The sequence below is a fragment of the Salmo salar genome, chromosome ssa16 (genome assembly GCF_905237065.1).
Source record: "Salmo salar chromosome ssa16, Ssal_v3.1, whole genome shotgun sequence".
Lineage (NCBI taxonomy): Eukaryota > Metazoa > Chordata > Actinopteri > Salmoniformes > Salmonidae > Salmo > Salmo salar.
In genome coordinates, this window is record NC_059457.1 from 86,123,923 (window position 1) to 86,139,140 (window position 15,218).

Below are 15,218 nucleotides of genomic sequence, written 5' to 3' on the forward strand. Positions count from 1 at the left end.
AACCGGGCTGTGGGGGAGCACTGGAGTTCTGGTATGTACGCTCAACATGCTTACTCCAGGCTGAATGCCCACTTTGGCCCGGCACGGGCGGAGAGCAGGCATTGGGCGAACTGGACCCTCCCAGCACTCTGGAGACACAGTACGCAACGCCGGCGCAGGATAACCTGGACCGAGGAGGCGCACTGGAGACCAGACGCGCTGAGCTGGCACCATCCGCCCTGGCTCGATGCCTGCACTCGCATGGCACTTGCGGGGGGCTGGTATGTAGCGCACCGGGCTATGCACACGCACTGGGGACACCGTGCGCTCCACAGCATAACAAGGTGTCTTACCAGTACCACGCTGCTTCCGGTAAGCACGGGGAGTTGGCTCAGGTCTACCGCCTGACTCCGCCAATCTCCCCGTGTGCCCCCCCCCAATTTTTTGGGGGGGGCTGCCTCTCGTGTCTGCTGCGCTCCCTTTCCTCATACCAGCGCCTCTCAGCTCTCGCCGCCTCGATCTCCCACTGCGGGCGGCGATAATCCCCAGCTTGAGCCCATGGTCCTTTCCCGTCCAGGATTTCCTCCCAAGTTCACGAATCCTGAACGCTCCTCTCCTGGCGCTTCTCCTTCCTCCGCTGCTTGGTCCGTTGTTGGTGGGTAATTCTGTAACGGCCGTCTTCGTCATCAGATGAAACAGAGAAGTCATCGTCGGAAAAGGTGGACCAATACGCAGCGGTGGATGTGTTCATATTCAATATTTAATTAATAGAAACACTTCAAACAAAAACACGAAAATGAACGACAGCCTACAGTTCTGCTAGGTACAAAACTAAATAGAAAATACAATTACCCACAAAACCCAAAGGAAAAACATGCTCCTTATGTGTGACTCCCAATCAACAAGAACGAACTTCAGCTGTGCCTGATTGGGAGCCACACATGGCCCAAAACAAAGAAATACAAAAAACCTAGAAAAATAACATAGAACGCCCACCCAATGTAACACCCTGGCCTAACCAAAATAAAGAACAAAATCCCCTCTCTATGGCCAGGGCGTTACACATGTTAACTTGACTGATTGGTGGTGCAGTCTGCTACAGTTGGCTCATAGTTTAATGGTTGTGAGTTCTAATCCCAACTGGGGAAGATAGATTTATTCTTCAAATCCTTTATTTCCTATATTCATCACGTGACCACACACACACTTCTAATTCTGAAAAGTGAAAGCATAGTAGTTGTAGGTTTTCATACAGTACCCAAGACCAGTCTGTGTTCATTTGACCATTGGAAAAAGAGATACTGCGTAAATACTGCAATGAGGTTTGGATTGAGTTGAGCCCCTTCATTTACAAGGTGATGATTTCACTTTCCTCCCAACACAATACCGCAGTAAATATGAGTCCACGTTTCAAATATTCCCCCCCCAATAAGGGATTCTAACTTACACTGCAAGTGGCAATAGATGTCAGGAAGTCAGCACATAACAACTGTGAGCCAACTTTCCAGAGCTGTATTTGCTCGCGATGCACATCATTTTATTATCAGAGCGTGCCAGTGGACTTCTGGGAAGTATACTTCAGTGAGAGAGTGTTGGGATGAGGTACAACTACATTTACCCACCCCCAAAATGAATATTTATGAGCAAGTCCCCCTATCCACTTCTCACCTGAATGCATTTTTTTCTTTACAATGTCAAGTGGTTGGACAAAGGCTGAAATTGGGGTTGAGAGATATCCTTTAAAAAGGCAAACAACTCCAGCCAAGGGAGTAGCGTTTTACTATAACCAGGTTTCTACGCTCTGATACACAAGTGTTTCATTACATTGAAATGTGAGGCGCTAGCCTGGTCCCACATGTCCTGGCAAGATGGCACAAACAGATCTGAGACCAGGCTAGTGAGGAAGTACATTACACATGATTAGTGACATGATGCTAAGTGATATATACAGTATTGATCATATTTAACAGGACAATCCTCCTTTCAGAGGCTGAAGGCACTAAAACAGGTCCACAGCGTCCATCTTGTTTTTGAGTTTTTGTGTGGAAAATTCCTAGAATGAGCGAATCCCAGAAGCCAATACTGGAGAGAGTAGCCTACTAGTACCACAGGAAGACCAAAACACCAGAACAAAACAACAAGGACAGACTGGGGAACAGTCCATCTAGTCTACTAGTATCCTGTTCATTCCTTTGTCCCAGAATTCCTTCAACCGGACTTGGAAGCCAATCCCTGGCGAGCGAGGTCAGAGGTGGGAGGGCAGAGGTTAGAGGTCGTAGGTTAGATCCTACTCTAGTTGGACCAGAAGGTCTCCCTCTCCAACCGTCTCTCCTGCTTTACAGTGGACACTCTTCACCTGGGAGGGAACAACAGAAAGGTCAATTGTCATAGAAACTAGCCGTCTGACTGGTGATGTGTAGAGGAAAGTAATTCAGTGTGTGTGTGATAATGTAGCAGTGTGTGTGGTAATGTAGCAGTGTGTGTGATAATGTAGTAGTGTGTGTGGTAATGCAGTAGTGTGTGTGGTAATGCAGTAGTGTGTGTGGTAATGCAGTAGTGTGTGTGATAATGTAGTAGTGTGTGTGATAATGTAGTAGTGTGTAGTAATGTAGTGGTGTGTGTGGTAATGTAGTGGTGTGTAGTAATGTAGTGGTGTGTAGTAATGTAGTGGTGTGTAGTAATGTAGTAGTGTGTGTAGTAATGTAGTAGTGTGTGTAGTAATGTAGTAGTGTGTGTAGTAATGTAGAAGTGTGTGTAGTAATGTAGTAGTGTGTGTGATAATGTTTTAGTGTGTGTGATAATGTTGTAGTGTGTAGTAATGCAGTGGTGTGAATGGTAATGTAGTAGTGTGTGTAGTAATGTAGTAGTGTGTGTGGTAATGTAGTAAGTAGTGTGTAGTAATGTAGTGGTGTGTGTGGTAATGTAGTAGTGTGTGTGTAGTAGTGTGTGTAGTAATGTAGTAGTGTGTAGTAATGTAGTGGTGTATAGTAATGTAGTGGTGTGTAGTAATGTAGTAGTGTGTAGTAATGTAGTAGTGTGTGTGGTAATGTAGTAGTGTGTAGTAATGTAGTAATTGTGTGATAATGTAGTGTGTGTAGTAATGTAGTGGTGTGTGTGATAATGTAGTAGTGTGTAGTAATGTAGTGTGTGTGAAGTAATGTAGTAGTGTGTAGTAATGTAGTAGTGTGTGTAGTAATGTAGTAGTGTGTGTAGTAATGTAGTAGTGTGTGTAGTAATGTAGTAGTGTGTGTAGTAATGTAGTAGTGTGGTAATGTAGTAGTGTGTAGTAATGTAGTAGTGTGTAGTAATGTAGTGTGTGTGGTAATGTAGTAGTGTGTAGTAATGTAGTGTGTGTGGTAATGTAGTAGTGTGTAGTAATGTAGTAGTGTGTGTGGTAATGTAGTGTGTGTGGTAATGTAGTAGTGTGTAGTAATGTAGTAGTGTGTAGTAATGTAGTAGTGTGTGTAGTAATGTAGTAGTGTGTGTAGTAATGTAGTAGTGTGTAGTAATGTAGTAATTGTGTGATAATGTAGTCATGTGTAGTAATGTAGTGGTGTGTGTGATAATGTAGTAGTGTGTAGTAATGTAGTGTGTGTGTGTAGTAATGTAGTAGTGTGGTAATGTAGTAGTGTGTAGTAATGTAGTAGTGTGTAGTAATGTAGTGTGTGTGGTAATGTAGTAGTGTGTAGTAATGTAGTGTGTGTGGTAATGTAGTAGTGTGTAGTAATGTAGTAGTGTGTGTGGTAATGTAGTGTGTGTGGTAATGTAGTAGTGTGTAGTAATGTAGTAGTGTGTGTAGTAATGTAGTAGTGTGTGTAGTAATGTAGTAGTGTGTAGTAATGTAGTAATTGTGTGATAATGTAGTCGTGTGTAGTAATGTAGTGGTGTGTGTGATAATGTAGTAGTGTGTAGTAATGTAGTGTGTGTGTGTAGTAATGTAGTAGTGTGTGTAGTAATGTAGTAGTGTGTGTAGTAATGTAGTAGTGTGTGTAGTAATGTAGTAGTGTGTGTAGTAATGTAGTAGTGTGTGTAGTAATGTAGTAGTGTGTGGTAATGTAGTAGTGTGTAGTAATGTAGTAGTGTGTAGTAATGTAGTGTGTGTGGTAATGTAGTAGTGTGTAGTAATGTAGTGTGTGTGGTAATGTAGTAGTGTGTAGTAATGTAGTAGTGTGTAGTAATGTAGTGTGTGTGGTAATGTAGTAGTGTGTAGTAATGTAGTAGTGTGTGTAGTAATGTAGTAGTGTGTGTAGTAATGTAGTAGTGTGTGTAGTAATGTGTAGTAATGTAGTAGTGTGTGTAGTAATGTAGTAGTGTGTGTGTAATGTAGTAGTGTGTAGTAATGTAGTGTGTGTGTGTAGTAATGTAGTGTGTGTGTGTAGTAATGTAGTAGTGTGTGTAGTAATGTAGTAGTGTGTGTAGTAATGTAGTAGTGTGTGGTAATGTAGTAGTGTGTAGTAATGTAGTAGTGTGTAGTAATGTAGTGTGTGTGGTAATGTAGTAGTGTGTAGTAATGTAGTGTGTGTGGTAATGTAGTAGTGTGTAGTAATGTAGTAGTGTGTAGTAATGTAGTAGTGTGTGTAGTAATGTAGTAGTGTGTGTAGTAATGTAGTAGTGTGTGTAGTAATGTAGTAGTGTGTGTAGTAATGTAGTAGTGTGTGTAGTAATGTAGTAGTGTGTAGTAATGTAGTAGTGTGTAGTAATGTAGTGTGTGTGGTAATGTAGTAGTGTGTAGTAATGTAGTGTGTGTGGTAATGTAGTAGTTTGTAGTAATGTAGTAGTGTGTAGTAATGTAGTGTGTGTGGTAATGTAGTAGTGTGTAGTAATGTAGTAGTGTGTAGTAATGTAGTAGTGTGTAGTAATGTAGTGTGTGTGGTAATGTAGTAGTGTGTAGTAATGTAGTAGTGTGTAGTAATGTAGTAGTGTGTAGTAATGTAGTGTGTGTAGTAATGTAGTGTGTGTGGTAATGTAGTAGTGTGTAGTAATGTAGTAGTGTGTAGTAATGTAATAGTGTGTAGTAATGTAGTAGTGTGTGGTAATGTAGTAGTGTGTAGTAATGTAGTAGTGTGTAGTAATGTAGTAGTGTGTAGTAATGTTGTAGTGTGTAGTAATGTTGTAGTGTGTAGTAATGTAGTGTGTGTGGTAATGTAGTAGTGTGTAGTAATGTAGTAGTGTGTAGTAATGTAGTAGTGTGTAGTAATGTAATAGTGTGTAGTAATGTAATAGTGTGTAGTAATGTAGTAGTGTGTAGTAATGTAGTGTGTGTGGTAATGTAGTAGTGTGTAGTAATGTAGTAGTGTGTAGTAATGTAGTAGTGTGTAGTAATGTAGTAGTGTGTAGTAATGTAGTGTGTGTGGTAATGTAGTAATGTGTAGTAATGTAGTAGTGTGTAGTAATGTAGTAGTGTGTGGTAATGTAGTGTGTGTGGTAATGTAGTGTGTGTGGTAATGTAGTAGTGTGTAGTAATGTAGTAGTGTGTAGTAATGTAGTAGTGTGTAGTAATGTAGTAGTGTGTAGTAATGTAGTAGTGTGTAGTAATGTAGTGTGTGTGGTAATGTAGTAATGTGTAGTAATGTAGTAGTGTGTAGTAATGTAGTAGTGTGTAGTAATGTAGTAGTGTGTAGTAATGTAGTGTGTGTGGTAATGTAGTAGTGTGTAGTAATGTAGTAGTGTGTAGTAATGTAGTAGTGTGTAGTAATGTAGTAGTGTGTAGTAATGTAGTAGTGTGTGGTAATGTAGTAGTGTGTAGTAATGTAGTGTGTGTGGTAATGTAGTGGTGTGTTTTATTGTTTTTATCCTTATTTAACCAGGGAAGTTGACTGAGAACACTGTAATTTACAGCAACAACCTGGGGAATAGTTACATGGGAGAGGAGGGCTGTGTAATGTAGTGTGTGTGGTAATGTGTTGTAGTGGAGGTTAGTGTAATGGGTGTGTGTTCATTGGTCTTACCTTGGCAGCTTTAGCAGCAATCAAGCTGTTCTGCATCTTCATGGCCTCAATCACACAGATCTCCTGGCCTTCAGCCACCTGGGGAACAACAACAACAGATCATTACAGCATACAATAATGTAGTCTATAGCAGGCATGACTCACGACAGACAGACAGACAGACAGACAGACAGACAGACAGACAGACAGACAGACAGACAGACAGACAGACAGACACATTAACTGGCGCCAGATGCCACATGCAATATTGATAAACCAGCATTCCATCTCCATCATTGAGTGCTGATTCACAAGGTTAAATCATTGATGGATGAGGTGGTGAAACTAGTATCCAGCAACAACATGTATGTAACAACTAGTATCCAGCAACAACATGTATGTAACAACTAGTGTCCGCAACAACATGTATGTAAAAACTAATGTCCAGCAACATGTATGTAACATGTAAAAACTAATGTCCAGCAACAACATGTATGTAACAACTAATGTCCAGCAACAACATGTATGTAACAACTAGTATCCAGCAACAACATGTATGTAACAACTAGTATCCAGCAAAAACATGTATGTAACAACTAGTATCCAGCAACAACATGTATGTAACAACTAGTATCCAGCAAAAACATGTATGTAAAAACTAATGTCCAGCAACATGTATGTAACATGTAAAAACTAATGTCCAGCAACAACATGTATGTAACAACTAATGTCCAGCAACAACATGCATGTAACAACTAGTATCCAGCAACAACATGTATGTAACAACTAGTGTCCGCAACAACATGTATGTAACAACTAGTGTCCAGCAACAACATGTATGTAACAACTAGTATCCAACAACATGTATGTAACAACTAGTATCCAGCAAAAACATGTATGTAACAACTAGTATCCAGCAACAACATGTATGTAACAACTAATGTCCAGCAACAACATGTATGTAAAAACTAATGTCCAGCAACATGTATGTAACATGTAAAAACTAATGTCCAGCAACAACATGTATGTAAAAACTAATGTCCAGCAACAACATGTATGTAACAACTAATGTCCAGCAACAACATGTATGTAACAACTAATGTCCAGCAACAACATGTAACAATTAATGTCCAGCAACAATATGTATGTAAAAACTAATGTCCAGCAACAACATGTATGTAAAAACTAATGTCCAGCAACAACATGTATGTAACAACTAATGTCCAGCAACAACATGTATGTAACAACTAATGTCCAGCAACAACATGTAACAATTAATGTCCAGCAACAACATGTATGTAACATGCAACATGTCCTTACCACATTATCTCCAGGCATGACGCTACTGCTCTGTTCAGGATGCTCTATGTACCAGGCATGATGCTACTGCTCTGTTCAGGATGCTCTATGTACCAGGCATGATGCTACTGCTCTGTTCAGGATGCTCTATGTACCAGGCATGATGCTACTGCTCTGTTCAGGATGCTCTATGTACCAGTGTCTCGGATCTATGTGGATTCTCTGTAACATGTCTGTTCTTACCACGTCTCCAGGTTTGACAGACACGGCGACCACGGAGCCAGGCATGGGAGAACGCAGGATGCTGCTGGTGTCTTCTGGAACCTTCTCAGGCATGTGAGCGCTCAGCGTGGATACCAGCTGACTGAGAACACGGACCTTAAACTGAACACACAAGAGACGGAGGTCAGGGGTCAAATCACAGTTATCAATTCATTACATATACAAGTCCACAAAGTAGACCCGTGTTGTAAAACTAATGAAAGAAAAATAAAGATGAACAACACATTTATTATTCTGAAACTCCTATTCTGTTGATGCTGTTCTCCTTGGGTCCACCGGGTGGCAGCACCCAACGTCATTCGTGTCAGTCTATATCCCCGTCCCTGGCTGAGTGAATCAATACTACAGCTACTACTGCATTACAGCCAGTGGGTTCATTCATCAGGCTGTTTCATGCCAATCCTTTAATTAGCTCATTAGGCTCATTTATGTCTTACACATAGCTAACACTGAGTGGCTGGTTTCTCCCTCGTTAAGAGTTGAAACTTCATGAAGCAGCAGGCCTAATAAATATAACAGCCAACGGTCGCTTGGCGCCGGGCAACAAGGTGAGACCGGAGAGTGAGATGAGGAGGGAGGGAGAGGTACAATACATATCTGCTGGTAGATATCTGTTGTGTGGTGCAATTCAATGAGCAGCTGGATACTGAAGTTGGATAACAGCTGGATAACAAAATACCTTCCTAACTCAGTCCTTTTATACTGAACAACAATATAAATGTAACATGTCCCATGTTTCAGAAGCTGAAATAAAAGATCCCAGAACTGTTGCCAGTGTTCATTTCTTTACCATAAGCCGCCTCCAACGTCATTTTAGAGAACTTGGCAGTACATTGTACATTTTTTACTTTTGAGTAATTTAGCAGATGGTGTTATCCAGAGCGACTTACAGTGAGTGCATACATTTCCATAGTTTTTTTCTCCGTTCTGATTCTCCGTGAGAATGGAACCCACAACCCTGGGGTTGCAAGCATCATGCTCTACCTACTGAGACACAAGGATCTGTACACAATTCCTGGAAGCTGAAAATGTCCCAGCATTGTCCTGGCTTAACACTGGTCCAGGCTAGGGGGGCATTGTCCTGGCTTAACACTGGTCCAGGCTAGGGGGAGCATTGTCCTGGCTTAACCCTGGTCCAGGCTAGGGGGAGCATTGTCCTGGCTTAACACTGGTCCAGGCTAGAGGGATCATTGTCCTGGCTTAACCCTGGTCCAGGCTAGAGGGATCATTGTCCTGGCTTAACACTGGTCCAGGCTAGAGGGATCATTGTCCTGGCTTAACCCTGGTCCAGGCTAGGGGGAGCATTGTCCTGGCTTAACACTGGTCCAGGCTAGGGGAGCATTGTCCTGGCTTAACCCTGGTCCAGGCTAGGGGAGCATTGTCCTGGCTTAACCCTGGTCCAGGCTAGAGGGATCATTGTCCTGGCTTAACCCTGGTCCAGGCTAGGGGGGCATTGTCCTGGCTTAACCCTGGTCCAGGCTAGGGGGATCATTGTCCTGGCTTAACACTGGTCCAGGCTAGGGGGTCATTGTCCTGGCTTAACCCTGGTCCAGGCTAGGGGGGCATTGTCCTGGCTTAACACTGGTCCAGGCTAGGGGGGCATTGTCCTGGCTTAACACTGGTCCAGGCTAGGGGAGCATTGTCCTGGCTTAACCCTGGTCCAGGCTAGGGGGAGCATTGTCCTGGCTTAACACTGGTCCAGGCTAGAGGGATCATTGTCCTGGCTTAACCCTGGTCCAGGCTAGAGGGATCATTGTCCTGGCTTAACACTGGTCCAGGCTAGAGGGATCATTGTCCTGGCTTAACCCTGGTCCAGGCTAGAGGGATCATTGTCCTGGCTTAACCCTGGTCCAGGCTAGGGGAGCATTGTCCTGGCTTAACCCTGGTCCAGGCTAGGGGAGCATTGTCCTGGCTTAACCCTGGTCCAGGCTAGAGGGATCATTGTCCTGGCTTAACCCTGGTCCAGGCTAGGGGAGCATTGTCCTGGCTTAACCCTGGTCCAGGCTAGAGGGATCATTGTCCTGGCTTAACCCTGGTCCAGGCTAGGGGGATCATTGTCCTGGCTTAACCCTGGTCCAGGCTAGAGGGATCATTGTCCTGGCTTAACCCTGGTCCAGGCTAGGGGGATCATTGTCCTGGCTTAACACTGGTCTAGGCTAGGGGGAGCATTGTCCTGGCTTAACACTGGTCCAGGCTAGAGGGATCATTGTCCTGGCTTAACCCTGGTCCAGGCTAGGGGGAGCATTGTCCTGGCTTAACACTGGTCCAGGCTAGGGGGGCATTGTCCTGGCTTAACACTGGTCTAGGCTAGAGGGATCATTGTCCTGGCTTAACCCTGGTCCAGGCTAGGGGGAGCATTGTCCTGGCTTAACCCTGGTCCAGGCTAGAGGGATCATTGTCCTGGCTTAACCCTGGTCCAGGCTAGAGGGATCATTGTCCTGGCTTAACCCTGGTCCAGGCTAGAGGGATCATTGTCCTGGCTTAACCCTGGTCCAGGCTAGAGGGATCATTGTCCTGGCTTAACCCTGGTCCAGGCTAGAGGGAGCATTGTCCTGGCTTAACCCTGGTCCAGGCTAGGGGAGCATTGTCCTGGCTTAACCCTGGTCCAGGCTAGAGGGATCATTGTCCTGGCTTAACCCTGGTCCAGGCTAGGGGATCATTGTCCTGGCTTAACCCTGGTCCAGGCTAGAGGGATCATTGTCCTGGCTTAACCCTGGTCCAGGCTAGGGGGATCATTGTCCTGGCTTAACCCTGGTCCAGGCTAGGGGGATCATTGTCCTGGCTTAACCCTGGTCCAGGCTAGGGGGATCATTGTCCTGGCTTAACCCTGGTCCAGGCTAGGGGGATCATTGTCCTGGCTTAACACTGGTCCAGGCTAGGGGATCATTGTCCTGGCTTAACACTGGTCCAGGCTAGGGGGAGCATTGTCCTGGCTTAACACTGGTCCAGGCTAGGGGGATCATTGTCCTGGCTTAACCCTGGTCCAGGCTAGGGGGATCATTGTCCTGGCTTAACCCTGGTCCAGGCTAGGGGGATCATTGTCCTGGCTTAACCCTGGTCCAGGCTAGAGGGATCATTGTCCTGGTTGACTTGGTAGGTCTCAGTAACACTACTAGTAACTGACCCCAGTAATGACCCCAGTAACTGATCCCAGTAACTGACCTGTATATGAAGGTCACAGTACAATAACATTAGGAAGCCACCCAGCATGTTAATGACCGCATGCATCCTTGTTTGTTTGTTTACCTGTATTTAACACACACACACACACACACACACACACACACACACACACACACACACACACACACACACACACACACACACACACACACACACAAGGTCATCCTCTTCACAACACCATCATAGTGACTAAAATAACCCCTGGCCGGGATACCCCCATAGGATACCCCCATAGGATACCCCCATAGGATACCCCCATAGGATACCCCAAACAAACAGTCATTGATTCCCAAGGCCGACAATCCCTTGTAGGAAAACCAGGAGCGGGGAGGGAAACCAAGCTGGACTCGTAAATCAGGCTGTAATCCGGAGCGTCAGGAGTGTGGGGAATAGGAGCGTTGGGATGGCCTGGGGAAATGCAGGCTTCGACAGGATTTCTTCCCAGGAAACAACAGTAACTAACAGCCCTCATATTGGCCCTGCTGACTGTCACCCCAGTTCAGATACAGGTCAACCAACCAGGTTAACTAGGTGTTGTTCTGTAACCAGCTGTACTAAAGGTCTATTCAACTCCAGCCTGTTAACTAGGTGTTGTTCTGTAACCAGCTGACCAGAACATACCCAGGATGAGCTAGACTAGAACATACCCTGGATGAGCTAGACTAGAACATACCCAGGATGAGCTAGACCAGAACATACCCAGGATGAGCTAGACTAGAACATACCCAGGATGAGCTAGACTAGAACATACCCAGGATGAGCTAGACTAGAACATACCCTGGACGAGCTAGACTAGAACATACCCAGGATGAGCTAGACCAGAACATACCCAGGATGAGCTAGACTAGAACATACCCAGGATGAGCTAGACTAGAACATACCCTGGACGAGCTAGACTAGAACATACCCAGGATGAGCTAGACTAGAACATACCCAGGATGAGCTAGACTAGAACATACCCAGGATGAGCTAGACCAGAACATACCCAGGATGAGCTAGACCAGAACATACCCAGGATGAGCTAGACCAGAACATACCCAGGATGAGCTAGACCAGAACATACCCAGGATGAGCTAGACTAGAACATACCCAGGATGAGCTAGACTAGAACATACCCAGGATGAGCTAGACTAGAACATACCCAGGATGAGCTAGACCAGAACATACCCAGGATGAGCTAGACTAGAACATACCCAGGATGAGCTAGACTAGAACATACCCAGGATGAGCTAGACCAGAACATACCCAGGATGAGCTAGACTAGAACATACCCTGGACGAGCTAGACTAGAACATACCCAGGATGAGCTAGACCAGAACATACCCAGGATGAGCTAGACTAGAACATACCCAGGATGAGCTAGACTAGAACATACCCAGGATGAGCTAGACCAGAACATACCCAGGATGAGCTAGACTAGAACATACCCTGGACGAGCTAGACTAGAACATACCCAGGATGAGCTAGACCAGAACATACCCAGGATGAGCTAGACTAGAACATACCCAGGATGAGCTAGACTAGAACATACCCAGGATGAGCTAGACCAGAACATACCCAGGATGAGCTAGACTAGAACATACCCAGGATGAGCTAGACTAGAACATACCCAGGATGAGCTAGACTAGAACATACCCAGGATGAGCTAGACTAGAACATACCCAGGATGAGCTAGACCAGAACATACCCAGGATGAGCTAGACTAGAACATACCCTGGATGAGCTAGACTAGAACATACCCAGGATGAGCTAGACTAGAACATACCCTGGATGAGCTAGACCAGAACATACCCAGGATGAGCTAGACCAGAACATACCCTGGATGAGCTAGACTAGAACATACCCTGGATGAGCTAGACTAGAACATACCCTGGATGAGTGAGAGCTAAGGGATACAGTGGTCTTCCATGTCCTCAGGAGAGGAAGCCTGGAAGCAGCTCAGCAGGGTGATGCAGTAGGGGACAGGGCAGAGGTACTTACTGAGCCACTCATCAACCTCCTCCCAACCCCCCATGACCTAACAGACCCCCACGGCCCAGCCACAGGACCCTAAAGGAGGAAAGGGAAGTGATGTCGCCCCGTGACAAGTTCCTGTGGAGCCTGCATTCAAAGCCCCCCAGGGTGTGAGCAGCACTGAGCTGTTTATAGCTGGCTCCCTTCAAAGCCTCTGATACATAACGGATGGTCTTCTCTTCCTGACATTCTGTGTAGTGTGGGGGTCTGGGGGGTATTGGGGGTCTGGGACTAGGCTGGATGGGGATGTGTAGGCGGGGAACTGACACCGACTTGGCCCGACAGATAAGAGGAACGTTACTAAATGTGTGTACATACAGGAAAACATACACACAACCACTAAGACACACAACTCACACATTCACCAGAATGAAGGAGAGGGGACTCACCTGTGTGCCCAGGTACTGTAGAGTGATGTCTCCTCCTGCATCTCTAGACAGACACTGTAGAACCCTGGGGGTTCTGTTGATGGTGACAGGCAGCAGGGCTGAGGCCAGGTTCCACTCTCCACTAACCTCCACCTTAACTCCATCCACCTCCACCTGCCAGGGGGATCAGAGGAACAGTCATTTCATTACTACACTCTACTTATTATTCTGATACAAGCCATTTGCTTCCCATGTGGAGAGATGGCAGTTTGATATGCAGGAAGAGACAGCCTGCAGCCTGACAGCAGGAGGAGCAGCTATGTTGAACCACTTGGGAAAATAACAGCATCAAAGATAGTACTGTTGGGCAGAGGAAATACCCAGTATCCACTACTAGAGGACCAGGGAAAGACCCAGTATCCACTACTAGAGGACCAGGGAAATACCCAGTATCCACTACTAGAGGAGCGGACCAGGGAAATACCCAGTATCCACTACTAGAGGACCAGGGAAATACCCAGTATCCACTACTAGAGGACCAGGGAAATACCCAGTATCCACTACTAGAGGACCAGGGAAATACCCAGTATCCACTACTAGAGGACCAGGGAAAGACCCAGTATCCACTACTAGAGGACCAGGGAAATACCCAGTATCCACTACTAGAGGACCAGGGAAATACCCAGTATCCACTACTAGAGGACCAGGGAAATACCCAGTATCCACTACTAGAGGACCAGGGAAAGACCCAGTATCCACTACTAGAGGACCAGGGAAAGACCCAGTATCCACTACTAGAGGACCAGGGAAAGACCCAGTATCCACTACTAGAGGACCAGGGAAATACCCAGTATCCACTACTAGAGGACCAGGGAAATACCCAGTATCCACTACTAGAGGACCAGGGAAAGACCCAGTATCCACTACTAGAGGACCAGGGAAAGACCCAGTATCCACTACTAGAGGACCAGGGAAAGACCCAGTATCCACTACTAGAGGACCAGGGAAAGACCCAGTATCCACTACTAGAGGACCAGGGAAATAACCAGTATCCACTACTAGAGGACCAGGGAAAGACCCAGTATCCACTACTAGAGGACCAGGGAAAGACCCAGTATCCACTACTAGAGGACCAGGGAAAGACCCAGTATCCACTACTAGAGGACCAGGGAAAGACCCAGTATCCACTACTAGAGGAGAGGACCAGGGAAAGACCCAGTATCCACTACTAGAGGACCAGGGAAATACCCAGTATCCACTACTAGAGGACCAGGGAAATACCCAGTATCCACTACTAGAGGACCAGGGAAAGACCCAGTATCCACTACTAGAGGACCAGGGAAATAACCAGTATCCACTACTAGAGGACCAGGGAAATACCCAGTATCCACTACTAGAGGAGAGGACCAGGGAAAGACCCAGTATCCACTACTAGAGGACCAGGGAAAGACCCAGTATCCACTACTAGAGGACCAGGGAAAGACCCAGTATCCACTACTAGAGGACCAGGGAAATACCCAGTATCCACTACTAGACAGGAGAGGACCAGGGAAATAACCAGTATCCACTACTAGAGGACCAGGGAAATACCCAGTATCCACTACTAGAGGACCAGGGAAATACCCAGTATCCACTACTAGAGGAGAGGACCAGGGAAATACCCAGTATCCACTACTAGAGGACCAGGGAAAGACCCAGTATCCACTACTAGAGGAGAGGACCAGGGAAATACCCAGTATCCACTACTAGAGGACCAGGGAAAGACCCAGTATCCACTACTAGAGGACCAGGGAAAGACCCAGTATCCACTACTAGAGGACCAGGGAAATACCCAGTATCCACTACTAGAGGAGCGGACCAGGGAAATACCCAGTATCCACTAGTAGAGGAGCGGACCAGGGAAAGACCCAGCATCCACTAGTAGAGGACCAGGGAAAGACCCAGCATCCACTACTAGAGGACCAGGGAAATACCCAGTATCCACTACTAGAGGACCAGGGAAATAACCAGTATCCACTACTAGAGGAGAGGACCAGGGAAATACCCAGTATCCACTACTAGAGGACCAGGGAAACACCCAGTATCCACTACTAGAGGAGAGGACCAGGGAAATACCCAGTATCCACTACTAGAGGACCAGGGAAAGACCCAGTATCCACTACTAGAG

At 45.7% G+C, this 15,218-nt stretch overlaps 1 protein-coding gene across 1 annotated transcript in view; it reads right to left on the reverse strand.

Moving 5' to 3' along the window:
- Positions 1-1,133: 1,133 nt before the first annotated feature.
- The window catches only part of LOC106574926 (propionyl-CoA carboxylase alpha chain, mitochondrial), a 57,310-nt gene continuing 43,225 nt past the window's right edge, over positions 1,134-15,218 (reverse strand). The window contains exons 18-21 of the mRNA XM_045698364.1: positions 13,073-13,225; positions 7,449-7,589; positions 5,928-6,005; positions 1,134-2,335 (exon numbers count right to left, since the gene is read on the reverse strand). Coding sequence (XP_045554320.1) covers positions 2,267-2,335; positions 5,928-6,005; positions 7,449-7,589; positions 13,073-13,225 — 441 coding nt within the window. The 3' untranslated portion in view covers positions 1,134-2,266. The remainder of the gene's footprint in view (positions 2,336-5,927; positions 6,006-7,448; positions 7,590-13,072; positions 13,226-15,218) is intronic.